Consider the following 25658-nt stretch of genomic DNA (forward strand, 5'->3'; position numbering starts at 1 on the left):
ATCTGAAAACAGGCATGCCAGAGGAAATTCAGAGGCTGAGGGCATGCAAGCTGGAGCCGTCTCGTTAGCAGAAGACAAACTTGTCAAGGTCTTTGGCTCTGACCACGTACATGGTGAAGACTCTTGAGTGACTGGCAGATATAGCAATTGTTCATTGATTGAAAACACGTTTGACAATGATGACTGCAGAGCCGTGGACTGGGTAGTCGAAGAGTCAATAGTTGTAGAAGGACAGACTGAAGTCCCAGAAGTCGACAGACATATTTGTGAATCAGGAATGGAAAGCACCTTTAGGGCGGTTGACTCCATGACACCATTAACCAAAGACTGAGCTGGACCCATGCCGCACCTTTCCTTAGTGGATGACATAGAGTCATTTCCAAAGTCTCTGTTAATCAGGATTCCGTCAAGTGTCCATTCCTTTGTCTTAACTTCTGAAGGTGGCAGATTATCTATCAACAGTTCAGGAATCGCTTGCCTGGTCCTTGTTTTAGTATACTGTGGAATGAGTCCATCAAAACAAGAAATATGTACTGTCTTTGATTGTTCATTGTGACAATATTTGGCAGAAGGAGGAGTGAACACAGAGGTAGCATCGTTTTCCACATCAGCTTGAATGTTTACTTCAGTCTCAGCAGCTGGATCAAGGGCTGAACCTAAGCCTACAGTAATGACTGATTCTGTGTACGCATCCATTGTGGATTGTGTTCGGAATACAGAAGCATGTATGTGTTCAAACTCTGAATTATGACTGACTGCTACAGAGGAATTCTTAGGCAAAGGAGTGACTTGTAAATCTTCTACTAACAGCAATTCCTGACAAACGGTAGAGCAATTGTCAGAATCTGTGCTCTGAATAAGTGCTGTGCAAGAAAGAGGACTCTCACTCCCAATAGGTTTTTCATATTGACAAGTATCATGACCTACTAAAACCTCCTCACTCAGAGATTGAACAGTATTCACTTCATCAACGGATAAAGTTTGAGGTGTAGTCAGAAACAATCGTAAAGTTTTATTCTCCTCTAGTAAACTGATGTATTCTCGTCTTAATTCCTCAAGTTCAACTCTTAACATGCCCAGGCTTAACTGTACATCCCTATCAGTAGGCACAAGGGAAGGCATGGTGACATCAGGGCTGGAACCTGCCCTAGTCATCTGGACGTGTACTGATTGTACATCGTCATTTACTGCTTGCAGGTCTTGCGATCTATACTCTCGCTTACCGACTTGGTCTGTGTTACCCTTAAGTAATCTGACATCAGACCTCTTGACATTAGGGACTACAGTAAGTACTTGTGCAGAGGAGTAAGCAGTTGACTGAGGGCTGAAAACAGAAGTTATGTAATGAACCCCTTCATTCTTTATGTTTGAATCATGAAACTGTTCAATCTGAGGTAAAGCACAACCGGAATCATGGGGTTCAACAACAGATGTACTCGTATTTAGTAAATCTAACAGTGTTTTATTTTCCGCTGCTAAGGCTTGTGCGGACATATCTGAATCAAAATTAAAGACAGAACTAGGATCAGGCAATGTATGATGGGCCAGGCTGTGGGAAAAATATTTTGCACGTAAATACCCATTTGTGTCGAGGAGTTCATTTAAATCAGGATCAGTGATTTGATTATCACAGGCAAACGTAGTCAAAGCTTTATGTACACATTTTTTAGTAGCCTTGCTGCCTTTCTTTCTTAATCTGGCCGTATACAAACGGGAATAAGGGCTGGTCATTCTGTTAAGAAAGGAAGAAGGCATACTATGGCAAAAGGGAAAATGCACACAGTTGCACTGTGAACAACTCTGAATCTAACAACGTGTATATAATACCCAAGTCTTGTGTATATATGTAAACCCAGGAATGTCAATAAGGTAAAAACAGTATTACCAATCTAGGAAAAGGGATGTAGGGTAAACACTTAGGACCTCCTTATGGTTGAAAGGAAAAGTCGGCAAACTCTTTACCCACTATGCTCTTACAGATACTGACAGCGCTAAACCCACGTAGCGGGCAAGCAAGGACAGATTCTGTGAACTGACAATCTGTAGAATACTGAATAAGGCAATTATAAACAGTACTCACGAGGACCGGAAAGACCACTTGAATGTCAGTGATTACACGAACCCTGTAGATCAAACAGGGACCCAGAAGGCTGTAAAAGCAAAGGGTTAAAGATAACAAAATACATAAACCCTAGTAAAAGGCAAGTCTGAATTGTGATAATAAATCGTGAGGAAAACAAAAGGGGAACACTCTGGAACTTGTAACAACAAACCCACACCTAATAATCAATGGAAAATGAATGCAGAAATGCAAGGGATAAATCGTGAGGAAAACTAAAAGGGGAACACTCTGGAACTTGTAACAACAAACCCACACCTAATAATCAATGGAAAATGAATGCAGAAGTGCAATGGAAAAATCGTGAGGAAAACTAAAAGGGGAACACTCTAGAACTTGTAACAACAAACCCACACCTAATAATCAATGGAAAATGAATGTAGAAGTGCAATGGAAAACATGGAGTGGAATCTCAATAAATTGGATCAGGAGCAGGGAAAATGATATCACAAAAGGAAACCTTTCCCACCCAATCCAAGGAGAAAAGGCAGTAACTAATTCTACGAAAGTAAATAATAATACATCATGCTTTTCAGTAACCAGGGCAGCATAAAGGGACAGAAAACACCGGCAAACTGGGCTGCATCAATTAGTAAAGTACAGAGAAAGGCTGTCTGCAGACAGAGAAAGACAGAAAGGGAAATTCAGAAAGCATAAATCAAATAAGCGCATAAATCTGCAATCCAGGACACAGGAACAAGATACAGGAACTAGTAACTGGGCAGAAAGCTAGGAACAGGAATAGGTACAAGGCATGGAACTAGGAACAAGGAACTGGAACTAGATACAAGGCACAGAAACTAGGAACAAGGAACTGGAAATAGATACTTGGCTCAAAATCTATGAACAGGGTACTGGAACTAGGTACAAGGCACAGAAACTAAGTACAGGAAACAGGGACTAGTCACAACAGGAACACTGCTACAATGACCAGCGCCGGACTGAAGCAAACTGAGGTTTTTAAAGCTGCTTAACGAGCACACCCCCAGGCGTGTTGCCTGCTGCACCTGGAGCCACAGGTGTTGCCTATCCTCCTCCCAGCCTTGTGCTGCAAGGGAGGAGATGATGCAGTGAGCCAGGCATTCTGGGAAGCAAGAGGTGAAGCAGTGAGCCAGGCATTCTGGGAAGCAAGAGGTGAAGCAGTGAGCCAAGGCATTCTGGGAAGCGTAGTCCTTTGATTTGAGTAACATGCTGGCTGCCAGGGAGGAGATGAAGCAGTGAGCCAGGCATTCTGGAAAGTAGGAGGTGAAGCAGTGAGCCAAGGCATTCTGGGAAACATAGTCATTTGATTTAAGTAGCATGCTGGCTGCCAAAAACCTGGAATGGATCCGGAAGGGAAGTAACTTGGAAAATCAGGTTTAAACGCTCCCAATTCATCAGAGCACTGTAGCATAGGGTTCGAAGGAAATGTCCAGTAAGGAATAAACCCCAGAACATGCCCCCAAGTGGCGGGGACGGGAACGAAGGGAGCGAGCCGTGACATAGGGTTGAACTCGCGAATCAACCCTGGAGCTTACTGTGTCCATCTTTGGTGGCCTAGCCTGAATACTCCAGTGTAAAGTAAAACTGTTATTGTCACAACTGATTTCCTTTCCTTTTTCGCCCCTCCATTTTTACTCAAAACGCACCTTTTTCTATCTTGCATAACTCCTCCAATCTACCAGCTAGAGACTTACTTCCACTTCCCTATTGTACCTGTGATCCATAGCTACACCCCAACCAAATAATCGCACTCCAAATCAGTGTATTTAACCAATTTATTTTATTAAAAACCGTTTGGGAAATTTCAGGCAGTAATTGCAAAATTGCAGTTTCCAACGTATCATTTTGCCGCAATCTGTTTTAAAACTTGCCACTCATTTTCGAACTGTATGCTTTTGGTAATCCATTCTTTGTGATTGTTAGTGTCTTTGCACTGTTGCTTTAGTGACAAATTATATTTGCTTCAAGATATTTAACACACAATCATTATTTCTTTGTCCATTTCCGAGTGTCCTTTTATGTTTATGTTATGTTCATGTTTATTGAGTTTACATAGCGCTTTACACCAAAGCGCTTTACAGTATAACAACAACAATACAAGAGAAAGAAGCATATTTACAAACTTGAAACAAACCAGTGGTACAGTACATAGAACAATTTACTCAAAAGGAGGGGGGGTGTTCCCAGATGGTCTTGACACCCACAGGTGGTTACAGCATCGAATATAAGGGCATCGGGAGGAGGGGTAGGGAGAGGGATGAAGGGGGAGGGGTTTTTGGGGGGAGAGGTAGGGAAGGAGAGTGGAGAAGAAGGGCTTTCAGGGAGGAGCGGAAAGATGGGTAAGTGGGAGTGGAGCAGATAGGGAGAGGTAGGGAGTTCCAGTGGAGGAGGGCCAAGGGTTGGAAGGAGCGGAAGCGTGAGGAGGCACAAGGTGCAGGGGGAACAGTGAGAAGATATAGGTCAGCTGAGCGAAGAGAGCGGGAGGGAGCGTAGAATGAGAGGAGGGAGGAAAGATAGGGGGGGCGAGGTCATGGAGACATTTGTAGACAAGGCAGAGGAAATGGAATTTCAATTGTGAGACGAAAGCGAGCCAGCCGAGTTGGGAGAGCGAGGTAGATATAGAGTCTCGAGGGCCGAGGAGACATAGAGTACGGATAGAGGAGTGGTAGATGGATTTTAGGGGAGTCAGGTGAGAGATAGGGAGGCCAAAGAGAAGAGAGGAGCAGTAGAAGAGACGGGAGAAAATAAGGGAGGAGATTAGGCGTTTAGAAGCGTGAAAGGTAAGGGAGGGGCGGTTCTTGCAGATGTTGAAGAGGTGGTGCCGACAGGTACGAGAGGTTAGAGAGATGTGGTGGAGAAGGAGAGAGAGGAGTCAATATGGAGGCCGAGGTTTCGGGCATGGGTCGCGATGGGGAGATTGGAAGGGTGGAAGTGGATGAAAGTAGGAGGGGAAGGTGAGAGTGTTGGGAGGGAAGAAAAGCACTTCAGTCTTGTCAGCATTGAGGGAAAGAAAGTGGGATGACATCCAGTTTTTTATGGCCGTGAGGCAGGAAGAGAGAGTGTGGTGGAGGTCAGAGATGAAGGAGGAGAAGGAAAGAAAGAGCTGGGTGTCGTCCATGTAGAAGTGGTGGGAGATGCCGAAAGAAGAGATGACGTGATCGAGAAGGGAGGTATAGAGAGAGAAGAGGAAAGGTCCGACTACAGATTCTTGGGGGACGCCATAGTTCAGGGGGAAGTTGGAGGAGGTTAGGCCGCCCCAGGAGACAGTAAAGGATCAGTTGGAGAGGTAAGAGGAGAGCCAGGAGAGGACAGAGCGTTTGAAACCAAGGGAGGACAGAGTGCTGAGAAGTAAGGGGTGATCTACAGTGTAAAAGGCTGCAGAGAGGTCAAGGAGGATGAGAATGGAGGATTGCTTAGCATGGCGAGCAGTGAGGAGAGAGTTGAGTACATATGTGAGAGCAGTCTTAGTGGAGTGTTTAGGGCAGAAACCAGATTGAGAGGAGGGGAGGAGGGATTGAGAGAAGATGAAAGCAGAGAGTTGAGAGTAGGCTAAGCGTTCAAGGAACTTTGAGATGAAGGGGAGACGAGAGATTGGTCTGAAGTTGGAGGTAAGGAGAGGGCTAGAAGAAGGTTTCTTCAGGATGGGGAGGATGGTGGCGTGTTTGAAAGCTGAAGGAAAGGTAGCAGAGGAGAGACAAGTGTTAAAGAAAGTGGTTAGGTAGGGGATGAGGATGGGGTAGACTTTGGGGATGAGGGAGGTGGGGATAGGATCAGAGGGGGCAGCGGTAGGGTGAGTTTTGGACAGGAGATGGGAGACACAGGCTGGGGTGATAGGAGAGAAGGTGGACATGTTAGCAGAGGTGGAAGATGAAGGGGGAGGAGGGGAGAAAGAAGGAGAGGAGAGGATGTTTTGGCGAAGAGAGAGAATGTTGGATGAGAAAAAGTTGGCGAAATCAGAGGGAGAGAGGAGAGAGTTTGTGGAAGGATCAGGAGTGGGAGGGGAAAGAAGGCGAGGGAGAGTTTGGAAGATACGGCGGGTGTGGGAAGCTTGTGAGTGTAGAAGGTTAGAGTAGTAGGAGCGCTTGGCAGATGAGAGGCAGGAGTCGTAGAGAGAGTGATATGAGAAGTAAGAGGATTGGTTTGACAGAGAGGGGGATTTGAGCCAGCGTTGTTCAAGGCGACGGAGGAGGCGACGCATGGACAGAAGGTGAGAAGAGAGCCAAGGATGGGAAGGTTTGTGAGAGGGTGAGAAGGAAGTAAGAGGATAGAGTAGGTCAAGGCTGGAGGAAATGGAGGAGGAGAGTGAGGAGAGGGCGTCATCGGGCGAGAGGGATGAGAAGTCAGGGAGAGGGGGAAGGGAGGAAGAACATTTTATAACATTTTATAACATTGCAAGGGGTTTAAAATCTGTTTTTCTCTCTTATTTGGTGAGAGAAGGTCAGATGTGGGTTCTGTTTCATGTTCCTTATTCCTGATTACCTGCTGCTTCTGTTTATCCACTCAGAATTGATTATTTGTGGGTTGAGAGAACATTGCAGGGGGAAATTCTCACTTGGGTGCTATTGCTATCTTTCCTAAATCAAAAAGTGCTCCTATTCCGCTGTGCTGTCTATATTTTTTTTTTAATTTATTTATTGCATTTTGTAACTATACAACCAGCAGGGCCTCAACGCGGCCTCATATAACTCCCTTAGAACACCCTCCCTCCCTTCTTGACCTCCCACCCACCCTCCCACCCATCAAGACCGTTGCAAACTACACCATAAGTTATATATGTTTTTTCATTATGGAATGATCGTGCTTTCGCCCGAGGAGTCCACCATCTTGGGGCTGAATAGCGTCACTGTGAGCTCCACCCATTGCAGTAGATCGTCAGAGGAGTCCTGTCCTTGTTGGCATTGGGCAATCTCCCAGGCCCCTGTTTCGGCCTGTGTCCATTTGCGGAGGTCTTCCCACCACGTTGCTAAGCTCGGGGCCTGGGGGCGTTTCCAACTCATGGCGATGCGTCGTTTCGCAAGTATATACATTAGGTCCTTTAGCCTATTCAGCAGCCTATTTTTCCTCTTCTTGGGGTATCTTCCCAGAATGCATGCTGTGGGCGTTTGCACCTCCAGGGTGATGTCGGCCTCGGCAACTTTGGTTTTGATTTGTGCCCAGAAGGTTTGTATAGTGGGGCACCCCCAGAACATGTGGGTCATGTTAGCCTGGGGTTCGTTACACTTGGGGCATCCCGTGGTGCTGGCTCCGCTGAATCTAGAGATGATTTCTGGGGTGAGGTATGCTCTGTTCATTATGTAGAATTGTATTAGCTGAAACCTGGCGTTTCTAGATACTTTTTGTGGTGTCTAGTGATGGTTTCCCACTCTGCGTCTTCAAATTGCTGTCCAAGTTCCGTTTCCCACTTCGCCTTGCACTTGAGGTCGTGCTGGGCAGTGTTGTAAAGCAGTGTTTTGTAGATCCTAGAGGTCTCATGTCCCCCTTCTGCTGCCGCCAGTAGGCTTTCGGTCCCTTCGTGTCCGGTGTCTAAGTTTTCCGTTGATGGCCAGCGGGCAGCTAAACTTTTTACCACAGCGTTGTGTAGTAGGAACTGTCCCGTGTGTATTCCTGAGGCTTCATGTAGTTCAGCCAAGGTCAAGATGCCCTGTTCATCCACCAGGTCCGACTCCCCGGTCTGTTTGCCATGATTGCAGCTATCGGAATCTGTGGGGAGCAAGGGTCTTTTAGGTCCATAGCTTTGCAGACTCTTTTCCAAATCTGGATTCCGAGTTGGATCAAATGCGGATACCGGTGTTTTTGGCCTGACTCAGCCCATAGCAGGTCTCTTAGCAGCATTTGGGTGATTCCTGGCTGCAGCAGGCGGGTGTCAGTAGAGGCGTCGTCTGCCATCCATTGGATCACATGTTTCAGCAGTCCAGCCAGAAAGTAAAGTTCAAAGTTGGGGACCTTTAGGCCGCCTTTGTCATAGGGTCTCTGCATCGTGTCCAGGGCGACTCTGTGCCTTCCTTCTTGCCATAGGAATTTCCTGCAGAGCTTATGCAGGTCGTTAAAGAATTGACGTGGTATATTGTATGGCACGTTGGTGAAATGATAAAGCAGCCTGGGTAATGCTACCATTTTGAGCAGACCCACTCAGCCAGCCACCGAAAGCGGGAGCCTGCCCCAGAAGTCCATTGATTTCACTAGGCTTTCCTTTGCCCTGATTGTGTTAAGAGCGTGTTCCATATTGGGGTCTCGATGGATCGTGATACCCAGATATTTAAAGGAGGTGGGTTCCCATTTTAAGGCTAGTGTGGGGAGCTCGTTGGCCCCAAGCCCGCTCAGGACCGCTAGGGGAAACAGGCAGGATTTACTGTGGTTGATTTGGATCCCCGTAACTCTGTGAAACCCTTCCAAAGTCTCCAATATATAAGGCAGTATCTATTCGGGGTTCTTCAGGTAGAGCAGCATGTCATCTGCATACATAGAGAGTAAATGGGTTACCCCGTCTATCTCGATGCCCGCGTCGCCATATTCCTGCCTAAGGTATACTGCAACAGGTTCAATGGCAATAATGTACAGCATAGGGGACAGGGGGCAGCCCTGTCTAGTGCCTCGGGATAACCTCCATTTGTCTGAAAAGTTGTTGTTGATACTCACTCTTGCCGCTGGGTCGGTGTAGAGGAGTGTGACCCATTTAATGAAACAGGGCCCCATTCCCATTTTGGACAGGGTAGCTAGTAGCCATTTCCAGCGCACCAAGTCAAATGCTCTGGAGGCGTCTAGGGACGCTACCGCACATTTCTCTTGTCTACCTTCGGTGCTGTAAATGACATAGTGCAGTTTTCAGTGATAGTCCTGCCTGGCACATACCCCGTTTGGTCTTGGTGGATTAGGATCGGGATGGCCCTGCGCAGCCTCATAGCCAGTATTGCCATCAGGATCTTGCTGTCTGCGTTTAGTAGGGACAGGGGTCTATATGATCCACATTCTGTGGCATCCTTATTGGGCTTTAGCAGCGGGATGATGGTTGCTTCCCTCATGGTGTCAGGGAGGTGGCCTAATTCATATGCCTCATTGAACACTTGGGACAATAACGGGGCCAGTTTGTCTCCATAAGTCTTATAGAACTCTCGTGGGAGTCCATCTGGTCCTGGTGCCTTCCCGGTGGGTAGTGATCTGATGACGTCCGCCACTCCTCTGGGGTGACAGGGCCTTCTAGGGACTCTGCTATTTGTTCCTCCAGGTGTGGTAGCCTTATGATATCTAACACATCCTCTATTGCCATGTCAGTGGGCGGTGAGGAGTCTGTGTAGAGGGCTTGGTAGTACTCTGCAAAGGTGCGGTTTATGTCTACTTGTGAGTGTATGTCTAGGCCGCCTGCATCCCGGATGTGACAGATGGGTTGTCTAGGGGCTTCTCGCTTATACAGCCACGCTAACAACTTTCCGGGTTTGTCTCCTAGGGCATGGCCTCTTTCGATGTGTTTGGCGTAGCTGAGCCTACCGAGCGCCTCCCAGTGTTGCAGGCAAGCCTGCTTTAGTTCGACCGTTCTGCCTATGTGGGCAGGGTCCGATGAGGCTGCGGCTTCTAAGTGTTTTAGCTCGTCTTCAGCACGCGTCAGTAGGGAAGTGATGGATTTTTGGGCTCCCCCTGCGGCGGATATCATTTCCCCTCTGATCACTATTTTATATGCCTCCCATGCAGTGCTGATACGCTGGACACTATCGATATTTATCCGCCAGTAGGCGGATGTACATTGTCGTATTTGTTCGCAAAAAGTCTTGTCTAGCAACGCCTCGCTTCGGAGCCTCCATGTGGGTATAGGGGGCCTGGGTGCAGTTAAGGACCATGTGGTTGTCAAGGGAGAGTGGTCCGATAGCACTCTAGCCAAATATTGAGTGTCCTCAAACGTGTCTAAGTGTTCATCACTGACTGGTATGCTATCTATTCTGGTGTGTACTGCGTGCGGTGGTGAGTAAAAAGAGTAAACTCTACCTTCAGGGTGCTGTGCTCTCCAAAGGTCGCTTAGGGCATATTGTTGTGTGAGGGCCTTTAATATTTTTGCAGGAGGGGAGGGCTGAGAATGTTTACTGTCCGATCTATCTACACATGGATCCAGGGTGCAGTTGTGATCTCCTCCCCATATTAATGTGCCATTCCGGCATGGGCTCAGCCGAGTGTACAATGAGCGAAAGAAGACTGTGGCATCATGGTTGGGGGCATAAGTGTTGACCAGGCAGAGTTCTCTACCCTCTATGGTGCATCGTATCAGGACCATTCTACCTTCGTCGTCGATGTTGGTGTGTATCACCTTTATGGGAATGGTGGGGGCTATCCATATAAGCACTCCCCTAGCATAGCTAGAGTACGTGGTACCTATTAAGGTTCCCTTCCACACTCCGGCCAACGCTGCTAATTTCCGTGCATTCAGGTGGGTCTCTTGTAATAGGGCAATGCCTATCTTGTGGCGTTTAAGGAAGGTGTGGACTCTGTGCTGTTTGATATAGCTGCTCAGCCCTGTGACATTCCATGTCATTACCTTGATCTTATTAGCCATGAGTGTGGATTGGGTAAAAGTTCCTGGGTGGGCCGAGCGGTGGTGCCGGGCCCTGAGTCTGTTAGTCTGCCATGCGGCGAGCGGTCTTGGTGGGTTCTCTTGACATCTTTTGCGCGGATTAGTGGTGTGTAGTGGCTTTTTTTGGTCTAGATCTTCCCTGTCCCAATAAACAATAACCTTCAACTGAACTTGTAACGTAACACGTCTAGCGGGGTGTCCCCCGTTCTGACTTTCCTGTTTCTGCCCCATGGACCTGGGTCCCTAGGTGCCCTACGGGTGGGTAAATTACCCAAAAAGAAGATAGTTCCAGGGCGGGTGTAGCTTCACCTTCTGATGTCGCAAGCGTGAGTTATTCCGTGGCCGGGATGGCTCCGGTTGCATCCGGGTTGCCGCCTGTCATAGTGTAGTTCTGAATGCTTGGTAAATTCTGCCTGGGGGTGGTGTGGGCAAGCACCTATGGCTCGGGCGGTTTTGGCTTGCGCTGCTTCGGTTCCCAGTTGGGGATCTGCGCTCTGTCCATCCATTCTGCTACTTCAGCTGGGGTATCGAAGAAGTGGGCTTTATTATTGTGCAGGACCTTCAGTCTGGCCGGATATAGAAGCATGTATCGCAGTCCTGCATTTTTCAGTCTGGCTTTGGTGTGGTTGAACAGGGCCCTACTTCTTTGGACCTGCAGGGTGTAGTCGGGGTAAATGGCGATCTTCGCAGAGTCTCTTTGTATGGAGCCGCCCAGCCTAGAGAAGGCTAGGATTGCATCTCTGTCCTTATAGTTCAGTACTTTAGCTATTATGGGCCTGGGTGGATTTCCGGGGGGCGGTCGCCTGGCGAGGGATCGGTGGGCTCTTTCGATGGTAAAACCTTGTGATAGCTTTCCCGCACCGATTTCGTGTATAAGTAGACCCTCAACGTAATTCGTGGGATCATTGCCTTCGATTCCCTCGGGTAGTCCGATGATTCTGATGTTACTTCTGCGGGCCCTTCCTTCGGCCTCGTCGGCTCTGTCTTCAAGGTTCTTCACCTTCTGTACTAAGGTGTCTACTTCTTTTGAAAGCTGCGCTTTAGACTCAGAGTGTTCTCGTATTTGGGTCTCTAGAGTGTCTGTTCTACTGGCGATGGAGCGCACGTCTTGCCTTAGTAGGTTCAAGTCGATAGCCACCGCATCTATCTTGTTTTCCATGGTTTTCTGTAGGGTCATGATGGCCTCCAGTAGTTGCGAATTTGCTGGTTCAGGCGCTTCAGTGTTTGGCGTCTCTCCGCCGGCGTGGGTGGCGTCTTGACTGGGTGCCCCAGAGGCGGTAAAAGTTTCCATGGTGGTTTGTCTGTGCTTGCTCCTTGTGTTTTCGGCAGACATAGCTTGAGTGGCAAGGCGGCCTAACGGGGCCCTTAAAGACTTTTGGTGGTGATAGGAGCAGCCTATCACTTGAGGGTGCTGTGTTGAGGAGGACGTGATCCAATGTGGCCGGATGCGTTGTCCGCTCTCCCTCAGTTGATCCGCGGGAAGGCCGGGGCAGGAGGGCTCTCGTGGCACCAAGGCCCTGCGGGGAGGACTTTTGCAGGGATGTGTCGGGAAGGCGCTCTGAGGCTGTGGGCCCCAGTGCACCAAGCTCGGGGGAATCGTCACCCCGCTTCGAGGCATGGCCTGGCTGGTGTCTCGTTTGGTATTCGGTCGGCACCCTGGCCACGGGAAGTCTCACTCCGCCTCTGCGGCCCTGGCGCGGATCGGGACTATGGCCAGAAGCATTGGTGATCAGGGCACCAAGGGGGTTGCAGTCTGTATCCTAGCACCGGGCCTCGATGTTTGCTCGGCCTTGCACTGCCAGCTACCCTTGCTCGGGTCGTTGGCGGTGACTTCACCCTCTGTCGGCTAGTCAGGGTTTGGCTTGGTTGGACTGGGGCACACAATGTCCGTGTCTCCCGCTCCCGGCATCAGCAGTATGCTGCCCAGCGCTCGGTACTCAGGCGCGAGGCCCTCCAGGTATGGGGGTCCAGATCCCCTCCCCCGACTCCTTACCGCCACTCACGGCCTCTTCCCGCACTTGATCAGAGGTCCCTGCGTTGCCTCGGATGCGGTGAACGCCTCGGGCCAGCTCGTCTGTCCCTCGTCCTCCTGCCCTTCGTCTCCGGTTTGTGTTGCAGTGGGGCAAAGCCTCGGTCCCGGCTCCTCCCGTCCGCTGGTTTCACGATCTTCCGGGAGGCCCCCTGGATCCCTGTCCCGGGCTGCTTAGAAGGCGGAGGGGCGCCGGGCCGGCCCCGTGCTCCTCCCTTCGCACTCTGCACTTGTCGTGCACCACCCGCGGCCTCACCAGGCCCCCCTCCGACCGGGGGGCACCTGGGCACTGTGTCTCTGCGTGCTGGTTCGGGTCACTCAGCCGCCGCAACCGAGTGCAGCGGGTCTGGTGGCTTCTCAGTACAAGGCCCCGGCGTCCGCAGAGTGACGGATGTCTATGCGGCCGCCAATTTCGGGCCGCGGCGTCTCTCCTCTTCTTCGCTGCGGTGCTTGAACGGGTGAACGGAGCCGCTTCAGGCTTCAGTAATGGGTTCCCCAGGCATTCGTGGTCCGATGAATTAACTTTCAGTTGTTTTATCGATCGAGATATGGAGTTAGCAGCGGATCATTTGTCGTATCATACGGAGCTCGCTTAAGGCACGGCTTCCTTACATGGCAGTTAGCCACGCCGCCCGCTGTGCTGTCTATATGTTTCACTAGAAGGTTAAACCCAGTGCATTGCTCACATACTCATTGTGAATATCAACCCATTGGTGATTGCTGCCCCATATTAAAAATTGTCTGATTTCTTTTGAATTTTAAAATAAATAAATAAATATTGTATTTTACCAACCAGCCTGGTTCATGGTCCATTGTGAGCCGGGGTATTTGAAAAGGGGGTGTGATATGAGTGGTGTACCATCTGAATATTGAATCTAAATATATAAAAAGATAAGCATTTCAGTTGTGCGCTGCCTACTAGGCCGAGACCAAGGTGTGTGTTGCCTGATTGAAATCCTTAACAACACACACGAACCAGGTGCACTGTCACATCTTACAGCTCTATGCCATTGTGTTGCCTGTGCAGAACGGTATGTGAGTGGCTGGGTAGATTCTCCACATAGCAAATTTCTCATGCTGAAGACTTCCTTGCATGGCGCAATGTGAAACAACACTTCCTACAGCAAGGGTCTTACAAGGGCCTAACCAAAGGAAACAAAAATGGTCACATTTCCCCCCTATTGAGCAACAAGGCCCATCATTAACACCATACGCTAATATACGCATACCAACTCACTTCTGCTGTTTTACCAATTGTACAATGTCCTCTTCAACGATTGTGTAATACCTACCAACTTGAAAGGCATGCAGAGTAACAACTGCATCACTGCATTATGTTTTGGTTGCTCACATGCAGGCCAAGCCTTTTGGGTGCATGGCCTACGGCCTGCGGCCTTCGACCATATACCCAACAGTCTAGGCCACACCCACCACAACGTAACAGAGCCATGCAGTCGAACATATAGTCGTATAGCAGACATCAGAAATGCAACATACGCACCACCACTTCCACCCATCCGCCACACCATAAAGCAAGGAGGCAGGCACACGTGTTCCACTTACCGTAATGCAGACACAGATCGCTGTGTTTGGCACAGCTACCCACTTCCTATCACTAAGCACTATAAGCATCCCAACCAAAGAATATAATCGTCACTATATTTCACCTGCTCCCAACACTGTACTACGTACTTACATCCAATGATTTGTAGTGCACTGTGACACTTACTAATCTTGGCAGTTCCCACTAGGCAAGCACATATAACAACTAGGTGCACTGTGACCTCTTCCATATGTACACCATTCTGTTACTGCAGCCATGCAACACACTACACGACTCGTCACTGCTGCATGTCCACCCATACACTGACAACTGTAGACTGCTCTACCAATCACCACACCCATGCTACCAACATTATGTGCACTGCAGCCAAAGCACACACACAGTTACAATGTAGCACCTACTTCCAACCAGTGGACACACTTTTCAGTGCTAGTGCTGCAGCCCTGCATCGAAAGGGCTGCAGACTTACCTCACACAGCACACCATACTACGCACTATGTATACATCCGCAAGTGTTTTGCAATGCATTGCCCTTCTGCAAATGTGCCTACCACCACTCGTCACAGAAACACATTTACTCTGCAGCTGCCATGTCATTACGAACGCTGCCTGCAATGACCACGCAACAGCGTTGTCTGTTCATGTAACCGCACATTACCGGAGAATGAACTAATACCGCTGGCAAGGCAGCGTCTTCTTCAAATGAGATATATCACATGAACCATTTCTCACTCCGGCACCTTTTCCATTGCTTCTTCCCACCACCAAATAACGTCCATTATGTTTCTCTGTCCCTTTTGCCGCCTCATTGTCCTCCCATAAAAGATGCCATCGTCATTGAACACTTTTAACACACATCCTGTGACTGCACACTGCAGTGCACTCAAACTTTTCACCGCTCAGCGAACAGGTAAATGGGACCCTGAAGCGGAGTCTCATCAGACTACTTTCAGTGTGCACATCAATACTTGCAACACTCCCAGCCATGCTCACAATGCCTTACAGCCTTGCCACACACACCACGACACTATCCTCTGATACGACATTGCAGCGTTTACCAAAAACTTTGACACACAGCACGCTTCCCTCCAACCAACCACGGGCCACGTCCAATTTTCCCCGACATCATGGTGTGCCGCACACCAATCGGACTGCGGTCCGCGGAGCGAACAGGGAAATGGGTCAACGGAGCGGACCCAGATATCACTCATTTTTTGGTACGTTCATTTCAGTGATTTGCAACAAAAGTACTGGTTGGATTTTGTTCGGGCTGTAGCCATGCGCAAAGTTTTTCCCCATTCAGTCTATGAGGAAAAGAAAATGTGGGACCCCCTATAACTTCACCCCCCCCCCTCTCAAACACCTCACCCAACTTAGCGAAAAAATTCTGAGCCAGCCATATACTTTTTTTGCAAAGTTTGGTGAGAATTGGTCCAGGGGGAAGAAGTTATAAGCCGCCTGCTCTTCTTATGAGTTTAGCAACTATCCCAGTATGCTTTCTGCAGGTCGGACATTGTTTGGAAATGCTGGGGAATTCCAAATCATTTATTCCACCAGCATGGCTTCACGCAAATTGCTGTGTTTGAGTAAACAATGTTTAAACTCTAGTTCTTCGTTAGAATCTATTGGCTGACCACAGAAATATAGGAAAGAGTCTCGTCTTTGTGACGTTTTCATATATTTGCGTTTCAAGTCTCGTTTTACGCACGTAAACCCATAGTCCTTTTTCTGTTTTGCGTACAATCCTTTGTGCGACCTTTCAACTTCAGAAGCGATAGGATGACAAGACTCAACTCCGCCCCCACAAGCCGTCATCGGCGGGAGCCCATCTGCCGCGACGATTGCAGTGATTGGTGTGTGGGGTTCACAGTTTAGGTGACGTGTTACGTCATTTGCTTTGGCCCCGCCCCCTCCCCCTCCCCTCAGTTTGGTCGGTCACTGGGCTCTGCACAGCCAGCAATCATAGGAGGTGTGGGCTTCTGTCTTCTGAGATATGGAGTCTGCTGAAGAAGGTGAGAATTACCTTTGCGTGGGTACAACTGCTTGGACGTTGGTTGTGTTTTTATGTGTGCAGTGTTCTCGATCCTCTTAACACCAAAGAAGCACCTTACTGTTCAATTCTGACCTCTGTTCTGGACCCTGGTTTGTTAATAGCGCTAATATTAAACTGGTAGTGCTACTCCGTTAGTTTTCTCCCAGCAATACTCCCCCTACCAGTGTTTTCGAGTAAGAATTGGCAACTTTATGACCACTTTTGCCTGTTTTTGGCAAACTCTTCTTCAGTTTCTATACACAAGGTGCACTCTCCACGGCCTGCCTTCCAATGGCTGCGAGCCTGCGATCATACTTGGATCCTATGCACAAATTTTGAAGTGGACGAAGTGAATATTAGTCAAATGCGCCTAATGATCAAGTATAATGCCTGGTTGTTTGCGCCGTTTAACAAAATAGGTTAGAGTATCAGATCACGACACGTTATTCTGTGCTAATTAGTGGGTTTATGTATTAAGTATTCAATTGTGTACCACTTGTGGTATGCAAGCAAAGTATATGTAAATAGAGCGGTGCCAACTTACCATTGAGTAAGTCATTTACCTGCCACACCACACGCGCAACACCGCCACCCTGAAAGAAAGAGAGGCACTCCTGAATTTTTGAATGATGTTATACTGTACCATTGAACTGTAACTTGAACATAAATGAAGTCCCAACTGCACATTGAAATGCATTTATTGACCAGACAACAAGTTTTGATACCTTACTCAGAAGTAGATGAACTACACTGCTAACCAGCAAAACTACTAAATAAGACAATCAGGACGAATATTCCTAAAAAGAAACCCAGACTTCAAAGGACAATAAACTATCCCAATTAGAACCTTTTAAGCTTCATTTCATAGCTTTATCTTTCTTTTCAACTAAACGTTTTCTAACGCACTTAAGAGGAATTAATGTCTAATGTGAAAGACTAATGAAGGTGTTTCCAATCATTCAAGATGTAAATTACTGAAGTTCATTGTATTTATGAAATGAGACTCACTTTACTGTACGCTTAAATCGCAACTGTGCCTTGGCACCTCTCTATGTACATATACTTTACTTGCATACCACTACAAGTGGTACAAAATTGAATACTTATTAGCACAAAATAATGTGTTGTGATCTGATACTCTAACCTATTTTGTTAAACTGGGCGCAAACAACCAGGCAACACCAACACATGTATCCTAAACCCAAATATACTTGCCCCTTTCAAATGCAGTTTTAAGATTTGGTTTTAAAATGACCTGATAATAACTTTGTATTGGACTAACGTGAGTAATTAGCCTCGGTGCACCAAATGATGTCACAGTGGCTGGTCTATCAAAGCTTTTTGACGAAAATGGGTGTCGAGAGAGACATTTTGTCACAATTACATCTACCAATTGTTATGCAGGCTTTGAAAACATAGCCAGCAATCTTGATCAGTGAATCTTGTGTGATGTTATGTATGGTAGTATGTCGGGCATGATACTAATTTCGTTCCAGTTTATAGTGAGTTTCGTAAAAGGTTTGCTACCATTAACTGCTGAATGGTATGTTAGACATCCAAGGCATAAATTAGTTCTCAGAAATTGATTAGCAGAGTGTTGTATCTTGTATGAATCGGAGTGACTGTGTATGTGCAAGCTGGGCCTCATAGAATGTTAGGTGGAATCTGGAGTGCTGGAGGTTCTCAAGGTTGGGGACTTGGAGTATGGAAACGGACCAGGGCAGATGCCGAAGACCTTCTCTCCCACCTCCTATGTAACTAAGAGAATAAATAATCTTGTCTGTTTGTACTCACCTGGATCAGCCTGTTTCCTGCCCCTTGTTATTCCTGATCCAGGCCCATCTTGCTGGGGAGCAAGATACAACATTTGGCGACGAGGAATCCTTTGAACCCAGAGAAAGGTGGGAGAATGAAGGAGATTGAAAAGGTGATGGAAGTCTGATGCCAGTTACCAGTTTTAAACAGTGCTGCTATGGTGAGCTGATAAAATAGAAGGTGAAGTTGGTGCCATTGAGGGGGGTGGCAGTGGTGTCAGTAGATGAAAGGAGCTTAAAGCCCATCTATGGGGCAGGAGGAGACCTGGCCCTGGCAAAAGGAAGATAGCTGGGGTGGCAGAAGGATATTGCCACGAGTGAGCTGCGTACGAGATGCTCGATGATCCGAGTGCCGTTCTGCTCCTGTGGTGAAAGGGCTTATGGGATAATCAGTCCAGTGAAGTAACAGTGCACATTAAGGTACTGGAAAAAAAGGACTAAATACATGTTTTGGGCACATTTTGGAGAGCCCATGGGGGCTGTGGGTGGCGCGTGCCCAATTGAGCTCCCTGCATTCCGGCCGTTGGGCTGGAACGCATACGTTTTGCCTTGCGCCATTACTCCGTTGTCGGAGCTACGGAGCTGCTTCGAGAGGAAGAGAGACTAGAGGAAAGGCCTCATCAATGTTGTGAACGTGATGACGTTTTCACAAACGGGAACTTCATGGACATGCAGGAGACAATTATTGGAGCTGCATAGGAGGGCGTTTGTTTTAGCCCGAGGGAAAGGCGTTTGATATTTGAAGTTAGCTGGCTAAGAGGTTCTATGGATTTATGCTGGCATCTTTTAAAAAGGTACTGTGATTATCATAAGCATCGCTGCGGCACTAAAGGAAAAAAAAAGAATATGGTACTTTTATGAAAGCTACGCGCACAGTTTTTTTTTTTTTTTGTGGACTGCTGGAGTTGGTTTACAGAGCGCATCCCCGTCTGTGAAATGAAGAGTAATGCTGGGAGTTTTGATTAGATAAAGTTTGTGCGGTGGCAGAGCATGGACAAATTTCTTCAGTTTACTAGTGTTTATACTGTAGTTGTAAGTTAGAAACTAATTGGCCTAGAGCACACCTATTTCAAATAAGATTAGTAACTTAAAGTAATTGATGGGGTGCAGGTGAGAATATCAACCCTGACACTGGGTTGTGTCAAACAATGTAAGAACAGCAGGTGTCCACAGTTTTGTGGATCACCCCCATCCCCTGCACACCCTATTGTTGTAATGACAACCAAACACTCACATTCTTGTGCGTTAAAAATATATACATTTATGTAATGATGATCTCAGCATCAAAAAGCTAAGAAAAAGATTGTTAAAAGAAAACTATTTTACATGTGTAAACAATAGTAATTATACAAAAGATTTTTATGTAGCAATAAACACATTGTTACTTTTACTTCGTAATCTGATTCCACAAATAATCCATCCACATTCCATCGTATATCACAGGTAAACATTTGCATGATGTGGATTCATATATAACATATAAATGTCCATGTCCCTTAGTCATATGATCAAACTGCTCTTAAATGCAATACTCTTTACGCGTTTCGGGGAAAGCGAGTCCCCTTCTTCAGAAGATGTCTATCAATGTTTTCCTTTCACAGTACATCTACAAAATATAGTAAATACATTTTTTTTGTAATCTTGACACTTAATCATGTAACTCTGTCATAACTGGATGACTCGTAACCTATAATCACCTGAATGTGTCATTCGCTGCTTTTTGCTTTCGACCGAGATGGACCCTTGTGCCTGCTTAGTTTATTTAATAATGCCAATCCTAAGGAATATAAAAAAAGAGACTATATATAAGTCCCAAGCGATGATAATGCGCTTTTAAAGATAGCAAATCTGCCTCGAGACTAGTCTCTTTTTTTATATTCTTTAGGATTGGCATTATTAAATAAACTAAGCAGGCACAAGGGTCCATCTCGGTCCAAAGCAAAAAGCATCGAATGACACATTCAGGTGATTTATAGGTTACGAGTCATCCAGTTATGACAGAGTTACATGATTGTGTCAAGATTACAAAAAAAATGTATTTACTATATTTTGTAGATGTACTGTGAAAGGAAAACATTGGTAGACATCTTCTGAAGAAGGGGACTCGCTTTCCCTGAAACGCGTAAAGAGTATTGCATTTAAGACCAGTTTGATCATATGACTAAGGAACATGGACAATTATGTTATATATGAATCCACATCATGCAAATGTTTACCTGTGATACACGATGGAATGTTGATGGATTATTTGTGGAATCACATTACGAAGTAAAAGTAACAATTTATGTTTATCGCTACATAAAAATCTTTTGTATAATTACTATTGTTTACACATGTAAAATTGTTTTCTTTTAACAATCTTTTTCTTAACTTTTTGATGCTGAGATCATCATTGCATAAATGTATATATTTTTAACGCACAAGAATATGTAAGTGTTTGGTTGTCATTACAACAATAGGGTGTGCAGGCGACGGGAGTGATCCAACTGTGGACACCTGCTGTTCTCACATTATACTGTAGTTGTACCCAATGGAAGAGCCGTAAGCGTACGGTGCCGGAGGAATGGGTCATCGAGTTTAATGTGATTACGTTTTTATTCTGTGATTTACCGTTGCTGCAGTCATTATTAAGCAAATAATTTGACGATAATAGTGCATTTTGAAGCAAGTTTTGTTATGAGTTCAGTGTGTAGTGTGAATGGTTGTTGAACAGCAAAATATGTTTATGGACTTTACTATTGAAACTGATGTATCGGGAATGTCATGGGACATGTGAATTTATGGAGATAAATTCAATTGGTGTGCTTAAGGTGTTTGTGTGCAGCAGGTGTTGTGGGCGTAATAGGTGAGAAATGCTTTTTAAACAATGTTGCACAGTATTTTATATATAACTTCACATTAATCATTTTGTTGAATGATGGAAATTATTAAATGATGCTGCACACCGTTTTTTAAATGAAGTTTTGCACAGAAATGTCCTTTAAATGATGATTATTGTATTTTAGATGAAAGTCCACTGCATTTTGAAGTATGAGTTTATTTAGAAATGTTAATGAATAGTATGAGATTTCTTTAATGATGGGTTTATTGGAGATTTACTGGGATGTTTTATAATTGTGAATTCTGGTACTCCCAGAGCATGGTGACTGATCACTACCATTGCTGTTGGTGTGACGCATCCCTACATTGGAGAAGATTTTCTGTAAAAAACACACATTGGTGTTGTGGGGTGTTGTGTTGTGTGTAAGTAATAGTGGACATGTGTTGAGTCCATGAGGTTATGTGGGGACATACATGTTGAGTTTAGTACGTGTGAGAGGTAGCACGTTTTGAGTAGTTGTTAGAGCACGTGAGAGGTAGCACATTGGGGTGATGTTGTGCACATAGGAGCTAGCATGCATGTTTGAGAGGGGGTGGCTCCCACACGCTGGTCAGGTGTGGTGCAGTTTAAATAGAAAACCAACAAGAAACCCTGCATTATGAAGAGGTTGGACACTTAGAGAAGCAATGTTCCAGTGATGTCAACCCTTAGAGAAGGGTAGTTGTTGAAGACACTATGGCAAGAGGCCTAAGATATAGTTTGCAGACTGTTCGAGCGCAGTTTTGGGTATGTGATGTATGGGAGTGTAGGCCCATACGATAAGTTTTAGTGCGCTGAAGGTGAACGCATGTGTCTTCAGTTTTGTTGGTGTTTAGTATGGTGTCATTTTAGGTGAGATGGAGTTGTCTCATAGTTGAGGTCTGTGGTGCCAGGCGGTGCATAAGTAGAGTTGTAGTGTAGTATTTGAGCACGGCAGTTGATAGATATATTTTATTGTTTTGAGGTGGGACACAGATTTGAGCCAGTGTAGTTCTTTGGGTGTAGTTGTGGCCATGTGAGGACCAGGTGTACCACTCACTGGCAAGTTTTTAGGTGAGAGATATATTTATTTGAAAGAGCTATTTTCTTATTATAAAAAGTTTAGCCAGCACGACATTTTTCATTCTTGTTGTGCTTTTGAAAATATTTTTTTTTTTTGGTTCATAGTTGGATCTATGCATACTTCTACATTTTCCATTCTTGTGGTGGTTTTGCATAGTTTGTTTTGCATGGTTGCTACTGTGCATAGCTTACGCACCACACCTTTCTTTTTGTGGTTGTGTCTTTTGTGATAATGTGCTCTTTGTCTTGTAAGTCATGTTTGCTATACTTCTCATTCTTTTCCATGTTTTTCTTGAGGGAGAAGGGATGAGGTATTGTTTGTTTGTGGATTTATGGTTTTGATTGTATTATATGAAGTTGGCATGCTTAGGACAGTGTTTGGGCCATTGCAGTAGTCTCAGGGTTGGGGATACGTTGTTTAGGCAAGTGTATTTGCCCCGGGGTGGGGCATAGGTTGTGCTCAGGTGTGGCAGACCTGTGGCCAGGTGTGGCAATCCTGGCGGAAGGAGATTAGCAAATTGAAGTTTCAGAGTGTAGGCTTTTTCAATTTTTTTTTTTTTTTTTTTATTGATTTAGCTGAAATTCATCAACCTTTCAATAATTTATACACCTTTACATTAACAATTTTAACACAAGTAACAAAAAAAATTTGACATATTGAGCAATAAGTAAAAAAAAACATAGTATTCATCAATGGTTTCAAAACATAAAGACATGTTCTATGAAGCTAGTCATCTCATTGGGGAATGATTTGCTTCCTGAGTGACCCCAGATGTATGCACCCAACCACCACCTGATGGCTCCTGGATGTCCTTGATATCACCCTGGACCATTATCGATGTTATATTTTTGGCACAATCGTTTTTTTGCCCTCTCAAATTTATGTAATCTGGATTACAAATCAGACATTATGCAGTTTCCATGTTATTTCGACCACATAGATCTAGAGATTTGATAAACTTACAGGTGGCAATGCAAATGCTCATAGATGCTGTGGACAAAATCATAGGCCATCTAGTTTCTGGCTACATATTACCAAAATACATCAAATGTTTGCAGAAGTGTGTTATTCTAGATTGTATCAAAGCCGGACAGTGCGCTATAAGATGTTCCATCGTTTCTACGGCTGTATGATCTGTGAGTGTAGGTTTGTTTTTCATTGTCCATGTGTGGCAAGGTATGTGCTCGGTGGTGGCAGCACTGAGACCCTGGCCTGGCAGGCCAGGGTAGAAGGAGTCTGGTTGATTATGATTGTTAATCTTGGCATGAGAATGGGTGTAATCTATTTGTTTGTTTTAAGGAGGGAGATGTGTTATATCTTGTATGAATCAGAGTGACTGTGTGTGTGCAAGCTAGGCCTCATAGAACGTTAGGTGGAATCTGGAGTGCTGGAGGTTCTCAAGGTGACGGTTGTGGACTTGGAGTATGGAAAGGGACCAGGGCAGATGCTGAAGACCCTCTCTCCCACCTCTATGAACTGTGACTATGTAACTAAGACAATAAAGCATCTTGTCCGTTTGTACTCACCTGGGTCAGCCTGGTTCCTGCTTCTTGTCATTGCTGATCCAGGCACATCTTGCTGGGGAGCAAGATACAACACAGAGATTGCTAATTAAAATGTTCTTGATTAGCAAACAAACCTATTTGATTAGCAATGTTCTACTAATATTTGGCTTATAGTGATGGTTTCGACTACAAAAGTTTTGACAAAAAATGCGTAGAAAAAAGGCATTTTTTTTTTAATGCAGGGGGTCCCCCAATCCCTGTTTTTTTCTTTTTTTTACCCCTTAACACCCATTTTAGTGAAAAAAATAAATAAACTTTTCCTGCAACAAAAATCATTTCTTCGATGCAGTATTTTTCGATACTTTTGCATTCGAAACTATTTTTTCGAAACAATGCCTGGATACCTAATATTTTTAATGTCATTAGAAGTTATTTGTACCCGAGACATAAAATGAGAAACAATATAGCAGTTTTGTCCACCACTGAAGTAACACATTAGTGAGATGAGTCGGGCCTTCCAAATTCTTAAACATCCAGCTAGAATCGGACCTGCAGGTCTAGCGGAATTTCAAAGAATTTGGAAGGTCCGACTCACTTAGTTTACCGTCTCGACCTAAGAGAAATGCATTTGATGCATGGGAACATATGAGGGAAGTCCTGTGGCATACATTTATGAATTGGAATCGGGAGGCCTATTTTATATATTTTACCATTTCTTGGAGAAAAAATGTCGTCATTTTGTACTTATTGACGATGTGCCACAAAAATTTGGGCGGTTTGGAACCTGGGGCAAACTGTTTTCACTATCTGGAAGATGTGGTTGAGATGTAGTGAAAGTTGATTTATTTTAACTGTATAATACTTGGGGAAAATAAATACATTTAAATGCACTTTATGTAAAATGGTGCATGTAACCACAAACCCACTGTTTGCCACATTGCGGCCACCCGTGCACAGTGAAACAGTTATTTGACATTTGCTGCAAAAAAGTGAATGTTTCAGACATCCCCTGCAAATGGTACTCGCCCTTCATTAAAGCTACTCGAGACTGCGAGTGGGCGAAAAGACTTTGCAAGCCCTCGGAGTGTCTGTAAAATGTAAAAGGTTAGCTGCATGAATGGACACATAAATAGATTTGATAAAACGGTTCTGAAAACAGTTTGGCCACCTCTCTCACATGTGCCTATATATATATATATATATATATATATATATATATATATATATATATATATATATATATATATATACACTGACCGGAGCAAAGTGACCTCTGAAGGTTAACTACAGAGTATAGTATTGCAGTAGATCTGTAGATGTAGTCAGGATGGAACTATTGATCACTACTTTGCGTAAACATCTCGTTAGCTTTGTGTATTCATTATCGAATGGGTAGAAATTAAGACTAAGCAGAGTAGATGGTGTAGTAGGCAGAGATCTGGACAAATTAGGTGAATATTGTAGTTTGCGGGCATCTCACTTTCAGGGTAGCTGGTATAAAGCAACAGGGTGATGAGAGAGAATGTCAAGGAGTTTGGTATCAGCTCATAGGTTGAGCACCAGTTGCACAGGTGAATGCAACCAGCAGGTCACAGAACCAGGTTTGCCATCAAAATCATCCGGATGTGTGATCATGTACTTTTTCAAAAGTGTTCGCTATGCAATATGATGCACCTTGTCCAACAAAATGAAATATAATTAACACTTAGATATACTACCTAAACATTACTGTAAAGAATGGAGGCAATACAGAGTTTTACAGTTGCAATACTGTAATTATGTATTATGTATCACCTTAAAATTGTATGAATGGTATTGCATGACTGTCTTTTAAAAAGTTTAACACATACTGGTTTTAGACATACCGGGTATAGTTAGCTTAATAAAAGCATCATCCCGATTACTTCCGGTTTGCAATCATTAGAAAAATACATTCTTGACTTGCACTCCTGCACAAGCCTTTGGCACTTAAACGTGGAGGAGATGGTTACTGCTGCACTCGCTCTCTTTTATTCGCCCCTTTGAACTTGTAGTGAATAGAGAAAAGACAGGAGTGAGCCCTAAGGGCAAGAGGAATGCAGGGAGAGCTGTGCTTTCATTGAACAGGGTAATGGCTTGCTTTGCTACACATGTCAA

At 45.3% G+C, this 25658-nt stretch overlaps 1 protein-coding gene across 1 annotated transcript in view; it reads left to right on the plus strand.

Annotated features, from left to right (window-relative positions):
• Positions 1-16055: 16055 nt before the first annotated feature.
• Positions 16056-25658, plus strand: part of MARCHF6 (membrane associated ring-CH-type finger 6) — a 2224824-nt gene continuing 2215221 nt past the window's right edge. Inside the window, exon 1 of the mRNA XM_069613753.1 lies at positions 16056-16260. Within this exon, the coding sequence (XP_069469854.1) occupies positions 16242-16260 (19 nt within the window). The 5' untranslated portion in view covers positions 16056-16241. The remainder of the gene's footprint in view (positions 16261-25658) is intronic.

The sequence above is a fragment of the Ambystoma mexicanum genome, chromosome 5p (assembly GCF_040938575.1).
Source record: "Ambystoma mexicanum isolate Mex_15411 chromosome 5p, UKY_AmexF1_1, whole genome shotgun sequence".
NCBI lineage: Eukaryota > Metazoa > Chordata > Amphibia > Caudata > Ambystomatidae > Ambystoma > Ambystoma mexicanum.